This window comes from Mustela lutreola, chromosome 14, assembly GCF_030435805.1.
Source record: "Mustela lutreola isolate mMusLut2 chromosome 14, mMusLut2.pri, whole genome shotgun sequence".
Lineage (NCBI taxonomy): Eukaryota > Metazoa > Chordata > Mammalia > Carnivora > Mustelidae > Mustela > Mustela lutreola.
In genome coordinates, this window is record NC_081303.1 from 72,321,639 (window position 1) to 72,338,417 (window position 16,779).

Here is a 16,779-nt window from a genome sequence, read left to right on the forward strand (position 1 = left end):
GCCCTGACTGGATAAGGGCACGAAAGAACTTCTTGAAGTGATGGAGAAGTTTCAGGTCTCGAACTCAGACTTGACTAATATGGAAATACAAATTTAAAACACACTCCTGAACAACCAAGTGGTCGGAAAAGAACTCAAAAGAGAAATAAAAACCTATCTTGCCACAGACGCCATGACAAAACTGAGGAGGCGCAGCAAGAGCACTTCTAAGAGGAAGGTTGATGATGATAAATAACCCACACTAAGGGAAAAGAAAGATCTTGAACAGACGACCTAACTTCACACCCGACAGAATTAGAAGATGGAGAACACGCAAAACCCAAAGAGAGCAGGGAGAAGGAAATTACAAAATGGAAGCAGAAACAAATAAAGACTAGAAAAACAATAGAAAAGGTCAACAAAATCAGCAGTAAGGGTGTTGGTTGCTTGTTTGTTTCTTTTTTGGGGTTGGGGGGGTCTGATTAGTGTTTCCAGGTTGTCTACTTCAGCAGCTCCAGGACTGGGAAGTACAAGGCAACAAGAAAACCCAGAGAACTGGTCACCGTACTGTTCCTTGGGCCCCAAAGTCACAGTTATTCTTGTCCTTCCCAGCGTTCGGATACTTCGGTGTGCTTTATGCATAATGTCCAGCGTTTTCAGTTACAGGAGGCAGGAGGCACGGGAAGGTCCTTCTACTCTGGCATCTGGAAGTGAAAGTCCTATAGTCAGTTAGGTTGTATCACAAAGTTTCCTAAATCGAATGAATGAAAAAAAAAAAAATATGACGAAATCAGAGAGGGAGACAAACCCTGAGAGACTCCGAACTGTAGGAGACACACTGGGGGAGGCTGGAAGGGCGGTGGGGGGATGGGGTGACTGGGGGACGGGCATTCAGGAGGGCAGTGGTGTCTGATACTGGGTGCTGTTTGCAGCTGACGCGTCATTGAGCTCTACCTCTAAAACCAACGGTGCATGATATGTCAACTCACTGAATTTAAATAAAATAAGTAAATCCAAGGAATGAAATCTTAACTCCCGCCTTTTCAAAGTTAAGTAAATTGAGGGATAAAAAAAGTGGGTAGAAGAAGAATCCATGAAACAAGATGGGATTGGGAGGGGGACAAACCATAAGTGACTCTTTTTTTTTTTTTTTTAAAGATTTTATCCATTTATTTGACAGACAGAGATCACCGGTAGGCAGAGAGGCAGGCGGAGAGAGAGGAGGAAGCAGGCTCCCCGCCGAGCAGAGAGCCCGATGCGGGGCTCCATCCCAGGACCCTGAGATCATGACCTGAGTCGAAGGCAGAGGCTTTAACCCACTGAGCCACCCAGGAACCCCCATAAGTGACTCTTAATCTCACAAAACAAACTGAGGGTTGCTGGGGGGAGGGGGTGGGGAGAAGGGGGTGGGATTATGGACATTGGGGAAGGTATGTGCTTTGGTGAGTGCTGTGAAGTGTGTAAACCTGGCGATTCCCAGACCTGTACCCCTGGGGATAAAAATATATGTTTATAAAAAATAAAAAAATTAAAAAAAAAAAGATAGACAGCCAAAGCATGTGAGAGGCTAAGAGGATTTTAATGAAAATCTATCGACCAGGTGACTGAGATCCAGAGTGTTTTTATTTCCCCCATACTTCCGAATAGATAAACTTAGGCAATGTGTTTATAAATAACAGATAAATGATCATAGTTGACCATCATTTTGTGACAACTAGAAAACCCTATTACGATAAACTTCTCAGAAACTGAAAAATTGCATGCTCGTGATAGACAAAGAATATTTTTTCAAGTCCTTTCCAGGAATAGATTCTGTATCACTGTTTTTGAGAAAGTAGAAAAAAAGAACTGATAAATTCATTCTCCATTAAATTATTAAAAATACCTTTTGATGATAGACCATTCGGCTACTAATGAACTATAACTTAAAAGGAATTTTAAAAGCTTGAGTAGCACTGCTTTTCTTAAAAACAAACAAACAAAAAAGCAAACTTTTTTTGGAGTAAAGGTGATCCTGAGCTCATTTTAGCAAAAAGAAATATTATTCATTGATATATAAGGTAATTTTTAAAGCACTACTGTTACTCAGAGATAAGTTTACATTAAAATTCTAATTTTCACATTTAATAAGATTTTTTTTTATTATATTATCTTAGTCATCATTCAGCACATCGTTATTTTTGACGTAGGGTTCCGTGATTCATTGCGCATAACACCCAGTGCTCCAAGCAGTCCATGCCCTCCTGAATCCCCATCACTGAGCTCACCCAACGCCCACACCCCTCCCCTCTGAAAGCCTCGGTGTGTTTCCCAGAGTCCACAGTCTCGCAAGATGTATTCAGGCATTCAGTGAGAAGCACATGGAGCCAAGCCCACTTGATCCAGCAAGGCTGTCATTCAGAATGGACGATAAAAACACTTTAAAAGAATCAACCTATAGACATTTTTGTTACCAAGAAGTATGGTAACGTGACCCATCAAAAACTCATAAACAAATATTTAGGGACACATATATCCGAGAAGTTCACAGAGAAAAATACAAAATATATTTTAAAATGGAATATCTAAGAGAGCAAATTACTTTGGCATCTAAATTCCATTGACTACATTTTTTTAAAATGAACCGTAGGAGCGGCATTAAAACACCAGTACATGCAATATGGGATTTTATGGAGAGGGAGATTTTACAGACGTGGGTACACGTGTCCGTCTGTCTCCCCCCCGTAAAGAAACAGGGACGCAGCTCTGCACCCAACGGGCACTGACCAGGCGGACTGCAAGGGCGGGAGGAGACGGGCCGGTCCCCTCCCTGAGGGCTAGCGAGCGAGTGCTCCGGTGGGACCCCACACCGAAGGGGCCTGGTTGGCACCTCCCGCAGGCGCCCCAGGACAGAGCGGCAGGCTTGTCCATCAGCTTGCCCAGCTGTGTGCCAGGAGGGCAGGAGGTGGGAGTGGGAAGGTTTCACGGCCGCCAGAACACCACGAAGCGGAGTCGGGCTCCTCCGCGGCTTCGGCCCGTATCACCGCGTCTTGATGAACGCAGGTCTGCGGTGGGTGTTCCCGCTGGATGCAGTGATTTCCGCTCGACTCTTCTTTTGGAAGAGAGTTACAGGTGTTCCTGAACTTGTTCCTTTCCGTGTAAATTAAAATGTTTGTCCTTCTCTACAAAAATAAATAAAATAAAATAGAGATAGATAGAGATAGATATCTATCTATCTCTATCTCTATTGATGCAGTCTTTTCCAAATCCCAGATAGATATCAAGATCTAGGTAGATCTATCTAGATATATAGAGAAGATTTGTATTTGCAGAGAAGATAGATATATCTAGATATAGATATCTATCTATCTATCTATCTATAGATATAGATGTATATCTACAGATGTGTATCTATAGATTTAGATGTTTATCTATAGATAGATATCTATGTAGACATGTATATCTATATCTATGTAGATCTATCTATCTATCTATCTCTATATATCTTTCTATCTATATATACCTTTCTGGGATTTGGAAAGGACTGCGTCAAGCCTATAAATGAACTTGGGATGAATTTTGTTATGTTTTTCTGGGTTCTCGAGACAGGAATTCAATTCCCTATTAGGGACTGCCCTCCTCTCAGACGCTTCGCCGCATCCCACACACGGGCATGTTGTAATCGCGGGTGGACTGCTTAATATTGTTTCCTTTCCACTTGTTTATAGACTTTCTGTCCTTGACTTCTAGCTTGATCCCATGGTGGTGAGAGAACCACATGTCCTCTGTAGGGTTCCCGTCCCTTGAAACTTCCGGCAGCTGAAGAGGGGATGGGGATGGAGGCCTGTCCTTGTGGGGACCATGGGGTAGAGTCTGCAAGCGTACAATTACCGCAGTCGACACCTGAAACTCGAAGAAAACTGTATGCTAGCTAACTGGAATGAAACGCTTAAAAAAATTCTTGTGGTTTGTCTTGTGGCTCAGGATATGGCTTTCCCTGGTGTGAGGTGGACGGCAGGTCGCCCCCCCAGGCTCTGCTGGCAATGCTGCTGTGGGTGGATGGTGTGGGGGAGTGGAGGGGGCTGACACCGCAGGACCAGGCAGATCAGGGCGTCCACTGTCACTGGTTTTAGGTCTCCCTACTACGTCCCTACTGGACTTCCCCTTTCTTGGTTCTTTGCCAGAGAGAACAGCCTTAGCTTGTGTTTATTATTTATTGATTCTGTATTTATTAATGTATTTATTTATGTTTTCATTTTGCCTTTGCCTGGGCCAGTCCATCGTCTCTGCCTCACCTTTCCGAGTCATGCTTAGGATTGTTATTTCCAGGCTTTGTAGGTGTATTTAGAGGGGAGTGCTGAGAAACATGGATATAGACCATTTGCCTGGGACTCAAATAGATCAAACATTTAGGGAATCTGTAAACTACTTCCCAAAATTGTGAACTATGTTCTAGCTTTTACATTTGCAACAATAGCATATATGTTACACTTCTTCCAATCCTCACCAACACTAACATGGCTAATCTTCTTCTTTTTTTTTTTTTTAATTAAGATATTTATTTATTTATTTATTTATTTGACAGACAGAGATCACAAGTAGCCAGAGAGGCAGGCAGAGAGAGAGGAGAAAGCAGGCTCCCTGCTGAGCAAAGAGCCTGATGTGGGGCTAGATCCAGGGACCCTGAGACCATGACCTGAGCCGAAGGCAGAGGCTTAACCACTGAGCCACCCAGGGGCCCTGAAATAAATAAGCGTTTTTATTTTTTTATTTATTTATTTTTTAAAAAAGATTTTATTTATTTATTTGACAGAGAGAAATCACAAGTAGATGGAGAGGCAGGCAGAGAGAGAGAGAGAGAGAGGGAAGCAGGCTCCCTGCTGAGCAGAGAGCCCGATACGGGACTCGATCCCAGGACCCTGAGATCATGACCTGAGCCGAAGGCAGCGGCTTAACCCACTGAGCCACCCAGGCGCCCCAAATAAGCTTTTTTTTAAAAAAAATCTCATTGCCATTATATATATACACAATACACATATATGCAAATTATTCTTTTGAAATATATTTATTTGATCAATTTTGTGTCGTTACATAGTTGCAAGCACTGGACTATGACAATACATGATACCAGCCTTCTTATTTCCTGGTCTTTCCCTCCTGGGACCACTCGGCTCCAATATGTCCCGTCTTGTCTGAGCACTTTCAGCCCTCGGCACACACAGTGTACCTCCATCTTCTTTCCTCCATCAAGGTGCAAGTTCCTTGTAAGAAGAGCCCATTCCTTCTCAGCCTCATCTTCAAACACTGGGTGCGCTTCCCAAATGCCCAGGACAGGGGCTGGTGATGAGAGGGTGAGAGTGTCGGGGCAGGGAGACGCCAGGGATGGGCCTCCCTCCTTTCTCTGCCAAAACAAAACTTGCGAATTAACAAGGACAGAACATGAACTCTGCAAGTTTTAAATCCCCAGAGATTCCCAGCAGAGTTTTACTAGCACGTGTTCCACAAAGCCCTGTAACTAATGAGAGAAAATTACAAAGTCAAGTGAGAAAGTTCTCTTGCTCCCTCTGATGAAAGGAGAGAGGAATCCCCGAGGGTCTCCTAACCAGAGCCAAACCTCCAGAGCGGAGGAGCCTCGGGTCCTCGTAATGATCAGGCAACATCCTAAACTGGTGGAAGAGAAGGTTCTTAACCACTGGGATTGGGCGAGTGGTAGACACAGAGCAGAGGTCATGCCGCCCAGCCTTCCAACTCATGTCGGAGGCTCTGGGCCACAGGACACCAACGCTTGCACAGAATCGGGGCCTTTTCCTCACTCCCCAACCTTAGACCCAGAAGCTTCATGGACTTCCAAGGTCACTAAACTAACAGTGACGAGGTGAAAAATGTAGCCTGTTCAATCAATGATTGTGTAGGAAGCAGATCTCTGTCTCTTCTGAGCGAAGAGCAAAGCAGGTTTCCAGCCACGTGAAGACCATCGTGGGAGAGGATAAGCCCAGCACTGAGCTAGCCCTGGGGCCCTGATAAAGCACACAAGGTAGGAGACTCTTGGACTCTGATTTCCCCACAATTAATTGTCCCTGCATTTTCTTCGAATTGCATTTCTCTGGGACTTCGGAAAGGGTGTGCATTTCTTTTGTCAGTGGATCCATATCCCAAACTAAATTTGACACAAGTCGATTTAGGGATAACTTCAGAAACAGGTGAGGGTGGGGTGTATGACTCCCTCACCCCTACACACACAGGCATTCAGAATACGTCAGAGTAGTGGAGATCCCGGAAGTCACCTTCCAACACCGGAGCTTCACCAAGTAGGCACTGAGCGCACCATTAGGTAAGAACTAAGTAAGGGACCACCAGTCTTGGGACATGCATTGCTGATTCTTTGCATGTTCAAAATGCTTCCAAATTTAATGATGGATTTGAACCCAAGCCCTTTGGGCTGTTGAGGAGGGAATGTGGCATATCGTGGGAATCAGGCTGTTCTGCAATCGGTATGTTAGAAAGAGCTTGAAGGACACCTGGGTCTCATAGTCGATTAAGCATCTGACTCTCGGTTTGGGCTCAGGTCATGATCTCAAGGTCACGATCTTGGGGTTGTGAGATCAAGCCCCACATCAGGCTCCATGCTCCTCACAGAGACTGCTTAAGACTCTCCCTCTGCCTCTCCCTGCACTGCTAGCCCCCCATCCTGTTCTCTCTCTCTCTTCAAGTAAATAAATCAATCTTTTAAAAAAAGAAGGAAAGAAAGAGAGAGAGAGAAAGACAGAAAAAAGAAAGAAAGAAAGAAAAGAAAAGAAAGGAAAAAAGAGCCGTGAGGTCTGCACTGAGGATGCCAGGTACGAAAAACAACTTGTTTTGCTCTTCTCTTCTGCCCCTTACGCCACTTTGGGGTACTTAGTTATTCATCTTTTCATTCCACAATCTGATGGCTCTTCTTCAGAATTCCTGTGGAGAGTCGAGAGAACTGGGAGACGTCCGTGCTCTCCTGAGGGAGGGATTGTTCACAAGGTCTCAGCCGTGGGCAGAAGGGTGAGGAGGACCTAGTACTTCTGGGAGAGGACAAAGTCATCTGAGACAGTCCAAAGGGCGTGAGAAGGCTGTTTGCAGGGGAAAATAGAACTACGAGCTTCAAGTGTGGGTGTGGAGATCTTAAATTTGGATGTTAAGGAGGCCTAAGTCTTGCTTAACGTACCTCATGCGAAGGAAGCCCACGGATCGTTTAGACACTGTCTCCTTCTAATATAATTGCCTAAGGCAGGAAGACAAAAAAAAAAAATGCTCTAGTTTCCTTTTGGGAAGATAATTGCCCATAGATAGCAGGTGTGGATACAGTGAGAGAAAGTGGGAAACAGGAAAGGAGAAAGCGTGGTGAGAAAGATTAGACCCATGATTCTCGCGTGGCCAAAAACGAAATCAAGCCTCATCAGGTCTAAGAGGACAGAAGCAGCAGGAGATCTCTGAGGAGAGTCCATCGGGCCATGAGTTGTTTTTGTAGCCTTTGATGATAAAATTTATAATTACATATTTATTTTATTTATATTTATTTGTGCTTGTTAAAGTGTATAATTATAACTTAGACCATTTCCTTATTGCCTGTTTTGACTGTCAGTGACCAAGCTCGATGCTGCTGACAGAAGACTTAATCTTTGCCTGAACAAAATCTAATTAAGAGTGGGAAGTCTGTCTAGCTGTGTGCTCCTCATGCTCCGCAGTGCTGAATAACAAAGTAAAAGGGAAACTGTTTATAGATTCCACAGCTTTTTGGATAACTAACCTATCCATACAACACATACTGGGAACCATTACTTTCGTAATGCATTTTGTTAGCGCTGTGAGAAATACAGAAATCTGTGACTGATAGCCTCTTTCCTCAAGGAAGAGACATTGATCAATGGAAAGAATACACAATTAAACTCAAAACAGGTGGATTCCAGCTCCAAACATGCCACTTCATAGACACAACTATCTTATTTCTAAAACACAAAAACCACAGCTTCCATACACACGTCACAGCCATGCCATGTGCTTCACATTTTCATTGTAAAGAATAAAACCAATAAACATTACAAGGAATTTGGCAAAATGCAGACACTACCGATGCTAGTTATTAAATATGTTGACGTGTAGGAAAGGAAAATCAGCAGCTCATTATAGCATTAAATATAAGGAAAGACGGCATTTGTAGAAGTTTAATCTGAGATTAAATCAGATGCAGAATGATTGATGAATTCACAGAATCTCTAGAATTTATCTTTTTCAGATGCCAGGGTTGGCATTGAAGAAGTGGGCAAATTTTCAGCTGCTACCTGCACTGTGCTTGTGTAAAGGGTCTGTTTATCAATAGCATCCATGTACTCTATTGGTCACTTTTCATCTGAAGGGTCCTGGAGTATCACGATCTTCCCTCTCCTCAGAGCAAGGGGAGGGAATGTGTTCTTCACTTTCAGGACCTAAATTCTTCTCCAAGAAGAGATCATGACTTTGGGCTCCTTACAATTATAAGCTGTTGTCCAAAAGTGGTCCCCAATTTCCTAACAAAAAATTATCAACCTTCACTCATTAGATATTCACAATGTTATATGTGGAAGTTGCTCTGTCAGACTCTGACTGCGTATTAACTACTTGGTAGGGTTTTTATTTTATTTTTTTTTTAATTCAAAATCTGATCAAATCTGGATCACCTAATGCACCTGAATTTCCTTTATCTGGATACCAATTAGAATATTTTTCCCCTCATTATATTACCAGCCAGTAAAGTCATTCTAAAAAATAAGCCTGAAGGTGTGTCTGTCACCCAATAAGTGATCAAGGATTGATCACTGAACAAAGATGTAACAAGTGGGTTAAAAATTAGGAAAACATATAACCTATATACACAGGGTATTTTGCTGAACTAAATGAAAAATCAGTTAGTAATTATAACGCTGATCATCTGTCTTCGTCACAACATAATTTTCAAAGAATCATGGAGAATGGAGTATTTATTTGTTCTTTCTTTTAGATTTCAGACACGGAAACAATGAAGGTCAACCAGACAGTCGTGGGAGAATTCATTCTTATTGGCTTCTCCGTGTACCCACATGTGCAGATGTTCCTCTTCCTGGTCTTTCTTGGCCTCTACCTTCTCACCCTCACAGGTAACCTGGCCATCATGGGTCTCACTTGGGTGGACAGATCTCTCCACATCCCCATGTACCTCTTCCTTGGTGCCCTCTCTTTCTCCGAGACCTGCTACACACTGACCATCATCCCCAAGATGCTGGCAGATCTGCTGACTGGGAACAGAGGCATCTCCGTCACGGGGTGTGGCTTGCAGATGTGTTTCTTCTTGGGACTTGGTGGCACCAATTGCATCATCCTGACCTTGATGGGATATGATCGCTTTCTGGCCATCTGCAACCCTCTCAGATATCCACTGCTTATGACCAACATGGGGTGTGGACGACTTGTGGCCTCTGCTTGGGCTGGAGGCTTCCTTATCTCTCTGATAGAGACTGCGCTGATATTCAGGGGCTCCTTCTGCAGCCCCAACCTTGTCAGACATTTCTTCTGCCACATGCGAGCAGTGGTGAGGCTGTCCTGTCTAGACAGCGACCTCACGGGGTCCGTTGTGACAGTGATCTCCGTGACTGGCCTGATAGGCACGTTCCTGCTCATCATCATCACTTACATGTTCATTCTTTCCACTGTCTTCAGGATCCCGTCAGCCGAGGGCAAGCAGAAGGCCTTCTCTACCTGTGCCTCGCATCTCACAGTGGTCCTTGTCCACTTTGGGTTTGCAGCCATTGTCTATCTGAAGCCAGAAGCTTCAGGAGGGGACGACACGCTCATGGCCGTCCCTTACACGGTCATTACCCCTTTCCTCAGTCCTCTAATTTTCAGCCTCAGGAATAAGGACATGAAGAATGCCCTAAGAAAGGTGCTTGGAAAGAGGAGATTCTTGAAAAAACAATTTTGGATTAATGCTACGTGAGTGACTGTCCCCTGATGTCAGTACGCATTTATCCTGTGACATCAGGAGAAGCCTGGGGCATTTGCCTTTTTCGAGTTGTCATGGAGGAATCCATAGACTGAGTGTGGGAACTTAAGCATCACAAAGTTTTACTTAGTTTGTTAAGAAAGTTGTTCAACTACTTCTACTTCTACTGGCTCTTGTAAAGACCCTCGGCTTCTGCCAGTCAGCCTTCCACTGATGGATGGGGAAAAGCAAGATTGTAGAAGGGAAAAACAACCTTTATGACCACAACACTAAGAGATGCTTAAAAATATCTAAAGATTCAAGAGATGAGGAATTTTTCTTGGAAACACTGTGAGACATTGGACTGTGCCTCCTAGGAGATAAGCCATTTCTAGTAGGTGACACACTATGTAGAAATCATCAACTGTCTCCTTGTGCATATCTGGATTGATACCTCCATTTGTTAAGTCCACTGCCATACTGATGACTGAAGGATTTTTTTTTTAACAATTTATTTATTTATTAGAGAGAGAGAGCAAGCATGAAGGGGAGGAGAGGGAGAGAGAGAGGGAGAGAGCATCCCAAGCGGACTCCAAACTGAGCACAGAGCCTGACTCGGGGCTCGATCCCATGACCCTGAGATCATGACCTGAGACAGAATGAAGAGTTGGATGCTTAACCGACTGAGCCACCCAAGCACCCTTGATTACTGAAGGTTTTTAAAAACACTATTCATGACTGTGTCCTTCCACTGACAGACGCTCACTTCTGACTATGCAGGATATCTTGGAACATTGATCCGTCAAGCAGACAGGACAGCAGAGCCTGCATGTCCTGTGAAATGGATGAGGGCTGGAAATAACCCCCATTTTCTTTAAGATGACCATATTCAAAAGCGAATGTTACACACGCACACACGCACACACACATCATGGTACTGAAGGGGCCCACAGTGGCAGGCATTCTGGAATTATTTTGGCAGACATATAACGTGTAATGAAGGAAACCACATGAACACAGCATTACACTTTGATATCACCCAGAAGACTTAGAATTAGAAACATGGTGGAGGTTATACCACACAGGACTAGCAAGGGATCTTATGGACTAGCTGAACACACGAGCCTCGAGACTTCTCTGAGTCCGTTGCTCAGTTCTGCTGTTAACCAGCTCTGTGCCTTCTCATGATGGACATAACCTTTGTATTAAGGCTTGATGTACATCGAACACATGAAAAGTATAGGGGCAAGGTCTGAACTCCATTATTTACAGGGATGTTATAAAGATAAATGAGATAATGGGTGAAAAATATTATGAGCACACAGTGATTACAGTTTCCTCTTGCCACGACTCTATTTTCTTCCTTGGGACCATTCTTGTGGTGGGTGTGCAGGCAGAGCCTGTACCCACTTCAGTCATGGTCACTGCCTCAATGACAAGTGTTTCCTCGACTCCTGTTCCACCCCGAGAATGGATTATTCAATCGAGGGAAGCCATAAAATCTTGAGAATAGATGCTAAGAATTTACTTACTCAAGGTGGGTGTAGAAAACATGATGAAGTTTCTGAACTTGAATTTGGACCAATTAGCTTGCATATACCTGATACAGTAACTGGGGTGGACTCTACTAGTCACCGATTTAATATTCATTGTTGACATAGAAATAAGTAAGTAACCGGGAGCTGGAAAATATCTGTGTGTTTAAAAATCAAGAAACACATTTCTAAATGCATCATGAATCAAATTAAAAAAATTATGAATACTAGAGAAATGATTTGAATTGGAAAAAATAGAAATACTACAAGTCAAAGCTTTTGGGATATAGCTTTTCTGTATTCAGATGGAAACAGAAGCTCTTTAAAATGCATATTAAAAAAGTTCACAGGCTGGAGAGCAATAGCTTGAGCATTCATCTCAAGAATTTGGGAAAAGAACAAATGAACACAAAAAGATTATGAATTAAAAAATGAATAAACGAGAGCAGAAATCAATTAAATAAGTATACAGTACAGTGACTCAAAAAGTCAAAAGTTGGAATATTGAAAATATCAATAAATCTTATTATTTTCTGGAGAGGCTGATGAAACAATGAAGACAGGATGTACGAGTCAACTCTGATGGGAATGGAAGGGGAGCATTTCTCAGGTCACACCACAGAAATGATCAGAGAATGTTGTGACTGACTTCATGAACATAAATTTGAGAACTTATGTAAAGTGGGAAAGTTCCCGTAGAACACATATTAAAGCTCATATAGGGAGAACGGTTATTTGATTCTCAAGAAATAGAATTTTAATTCATATGTACCACATTAAAAAACCAACCAACCAACCAACCAACCAACCCACCCACCCACCCACCTCTGGGTTGCTTCGTTAGTTTTAGTAGTAGATTCTGCCAAAATTTTAAAGGGGAAGTTTTGCCAAACTTGCCCCAAACCTCCCATGGGAGAGAAAAGAGTAAAATCCCCAACTCATCTTTTGGGCCCGTAGAATGTAGAAACTAGATCTTGAAATCTCACTCAGGAGCATAGACACAGAACTCTTGGGTAAAACTCAAGCTTCATTTAGTCCAGAAATGCAAGATTGGCACATTTGAAATCAATCAATATAATTTAGCATGTTATCAACATAAAGGATATTAATTAATTATGTATTATGTAATTATGTAATTATATGTAATTAACTGATGAAGAAAAAATTTTTGGCCAAATTTAACATCCTCTCAGGGAAAGAATAAAACCTGTTAGTATAATAGGAATTAAAAGAAGGTTCTTTAAACTCATGAGGCTGTCGAATTCCGTTTGTATCTGAGTGTAGTCGCCACACGTTACACTGGTTTCAGGGGTCCAGAATGGGGACTCGGCAATCAGCTTCTCACTGGGCGGTGACACAGGTAAACACCACGGTGCTGAATCAGGCACAAGCAAGAACGGCGTCTCCCATCTCTGGGATCTCATTCCAGACAGTGCAGTAAGAAAGAAGCAAAAAGCAGAAGGATTATAAAGGAAGAAAAATGGTCATTTCTCATGAATTACAAAATTTCGTATGTTAGAAAAATCCAGAAATAATCTGCAGATCAATCATTACAGGGCTGAGAACTCAGTACATATATACACCAGCTACATCCCTATCATTAGCAAAACTTAGAATCTGGCTTTAAAAAATATATCGCATTTTGAAGCTTTGAAAATATCAAAGCCCTTGGAATAAATTTAACAAAAGACATGCAAGGCCTCTGCACAGAAAACTAAAAGACCTATGTAATGGTGAGATATACTATGTCACGGATTAGAAGACTCGGTGTGGTACAGATGTCCGTCTCCCCATGCTAACCTATGCTTTGAAGAAATCCCAGGGAAAATCCTCATAGTGTCCTTTTCTGGGTATGAAAGCTATACGGGGGGGCTAAAATTGATTTACAAATAGCCAAGACATTCTTAAAGAATAACATATATATGTCATATATATATATTATGATATATTTTTATTTATATTTATATGATTCATGTTTATATTTTATTTATATATTCATATTTATTTAAAAATATAAATATATCCAATATAATATATAAACATACTTAATATATTTAAATAAATTTATATATTCATAAAGGTCCTATTTTTAAATGTATATTTATATATTACTTATATAAATTCATATTTATTATATATAGTATAATACATGTGTGTGTGTGTATATATATATATATATATATATATATATTTTTTTTTTTTTTAACCAAACATCAAGACTCATGCAGCTACCATGTGGAATTGGCCCAAGTGACAAACAGGCCAACAGAGGATGAGCAGAGAGCCCCCAAAGACCCAGGCACACACAGGCGTTGGCTTTATGATAAATATGGCTTAGAAAACAACAGACTTTTCGAAAACTCATGCTAGGAAAATTGGATTTCCATATACACATATCTATATGGAGGAAACCTGTCTCCATAAATAACTACATCAAGGAAATCAATTTCTGAGTATCAAAACCTGAATTTGAAAGACAAAACAAGAAAACTTTTACATATATTAAAATTATTGCTGATATAAAAAAAATTACCTTTACAATATTCTTAGGGCATGAGAAGATTGTTTAAAGTGGGCATTAAAGCATTAAGTAAAACTGAAAAGAAAAGATTGATTAAATTGAAATTGAGAAATTGTGTTCACTAAAACACAGCATTATTCAGCAGATGGATAGGCGAGCCACATAAAACTGAAATGAAATTTAAAGAAAAGATTAATGTAAAATTTAGGATAGAGATTACTTTCTGAGGGAGGGGCACACAGAGGGATTCCTAGCTGGTAAAATTCTTTTCTTGATCTGGGCAGTGATTAGAAAGGTGTTTGCATAATAAAAATTTCACTAAGCTCTCTATTCCTTTGGGTGATTTTCTGAATCTGTGTTTTATTTTAAAATATAAAATACTTTATTTTATTTAAAATATAAAGGCTAAGCAAGGAATTCCACAGAATGAGAGTGCAAGGGCCTATTCAGTCAGAGCAGCCCCACGCCAGTTGAACCGCCATTTTGTTGTAAAGCTTAAATTGACCTTGCCGCCCCCCCCCCCCAACTTATTTAAAAGCAAGTCCTGGAAACCAGTTCCACGTAACAAAGTCCAAATACAAGGGTGGGTCAGGCCAGGTGGAGGTATTCAATCAGTGGGGGGATGCATACTGTCTCCTAGTTACCAAAGAGTATGGGCCCCTGCCCTTAAGGAGCCTTTTGGCGCCAATCCTAACCAAGGTGTGATAGGCTGGTTCAAATGTCTACTATGGTAAATTGTAATTCAATTGGTCACCTAGAATCACTGTGGAGCTTCCTGTGTGTGTCATAATCTAATTGGCCACCTGTGTGTGGCCAGGGCCAACCCGCATGGCCTTTACTCTATAAGTTAGTCTGAAAAGCAGGGCGGGGTCGTCCTCTCTGGAAGGGTGGCCTCGACCAGTCTATTTGACGGTCAGTATGATTCCTGATGCTTGGCGCGAAATAAAGCTTTGCTTGACCTTCGCTTTGTATCAGTCCCGCTCCTTTAATCACGGACCCATTATTGGCGTACCCAATTTTGGGGGACCCAACAGAGAGAAAATATATACAACGGATACAATTGGCAAAAGGCTCTTACACAGTATATATACAATCCCTATCAAAAACCAAACAATAAACAAAAATATCATACATAGAACATTCCAATCAATAGAAAAAATGTTCTAGAGCCGTGAAGAGATCCTTCCTAAAAGAAAAGATCCAAATGTCCAATAAATACAGAAAGACGCTTCATCTTGTTGGTAAGCATGGTCATGGACATTCACTCCCCCACGTGGGCGGTGAGCATTGGCAGGGTGGGGTAAAGAGGGGGCCACAGACTCTCCGGTGTTCCCCCAAGAGTGCTCATGGGCTCAGTCACTGCAGAGAGCAGCCTGTATTACACACTGACCTTGGAGAAACCTACGGTCCGGGGATCTACTTCTCTACTCTTAGGTATGGGAATTACTCAACTGTTCCCCAACAGCAGAACAGACCAATAACTTGTCCATGTCCACACAGAGGATTAGCAGGCAGCAAGCTGGCGGTAACCACGGCTACAGACTCCCACCCGCACGAAGTGTGCATAGCGCTTTCCCCTCTACACTGTCACTTTCTCAGACAATCTAAACCACAAGTTGTAACTCAAGATCTTTGCCTCTGATCTATTTTCTCATTAGATTTTGTGAAATGTTTGTTCTATAAATGTCCCTGATACAAAGCAGTAAGATATTCTGTCTTGTCAATAAGAAATATAATAAAATAATAATAATAAAATAAATCTGAAGAAATAAAATCAGAGATCAATGCGATGTGGGAAACGGAAGCAAAATTAAATTAAACTCCTTTCCTACTTGCAGCCCATTGATGACTCCCGAAACAGGAAAGTGACATTCCTGCAAGAGCCCAGCTGCCTTGACGTACATACTTCGCTGAGGGCAAAAGGCAATTTTAGCTTAGCATTATCCCAACCCTCTAAGATCCTGTAAGTCAACTTTAACACACACAAATTCCTTTGGAAATTTCTTTTATCTTTAAATCCCCAAGCACATGGCCCACCGATACACATCTGAAGGGTCTCGTGACTCAAGTTTTATCAGACAGTGATGGATGAAGTTTTCCTAACAACAGCTTGCCCCCTCAAAGCCCTGGAAGCCTTGCTGCCAAATTCCTTAGATTTACACGATCCCTGACCCCTTCCCAACTTGAAAGGATATAATGGGCTGCAAACCCTGTGCCGTTCTTTCTGCTCCCAGGTCCTGTCCCCGCGCTCTAATAAAACCACCCTTTTGCATGAAAGACACCTCAAGAATTCTTTCTTGGCAAATCAGCTCTGAATCCTGACGTCTTTCGCGCATCAAGTCACTTCTGTTCCCAACGTAAATGTGCAAAGTGGTCATTTTGTTTCTTCCACATATTTTAAGAATTTACCCTGTTTAAGACACTGCACTGGCTATGGGGAAAAACAAAACCACAAAGGAAAGTTTTTCTTCCAAGAGACTCCCATTCTCCTTGTGGAAAGGCCAGGAAGTGGTGGTGTAAGGTGGACTGGAGCTTTCACAGAGATCTGTGGGAGTGCTCGGTGTACGGGCCTATTTAGCCAGAGCAGCTCCATCCTGACCCTGCCCTACTCCACCTCCTCCCCCCACTGCTTCAGGGAACTTACTTAAAAACAAGTCTGGGAAACCAGTCCCAGGTAACAAAGCCCAAATACAAGGTTGGATCAGGCCAGATGGAGGTATCCTATCAGTGGGGGCGCATACTGTCTCCCTAGCTACCAAGGAGTATGAGCCCTGCCCTTTGGGTGTCCTTTGGGCACCAATTCTGAC

The 16,779-nt window shown here is 42.2% G+C and overlaps 1 protein-coding gene across 1 annotated transcript; it reads left to right on the forward strand.

Moving 5' to 3' along the window:
- The first annotated feature begins 8,923 nt into the window (after positions 1-8,923).
- On the forward strand, positions 8,924-9,931 carry LOC131814481 (olfactory receptor 10X1). The gene is given in 1 exon segment (XM_059145409.1): positions 8,924-9,931. A coding segment is annotated over 1 exon segment (1,008 nt).
- The last annotated feature ends 6,848 nt before the right edge of the window (positions 9,932-16,779 follow it).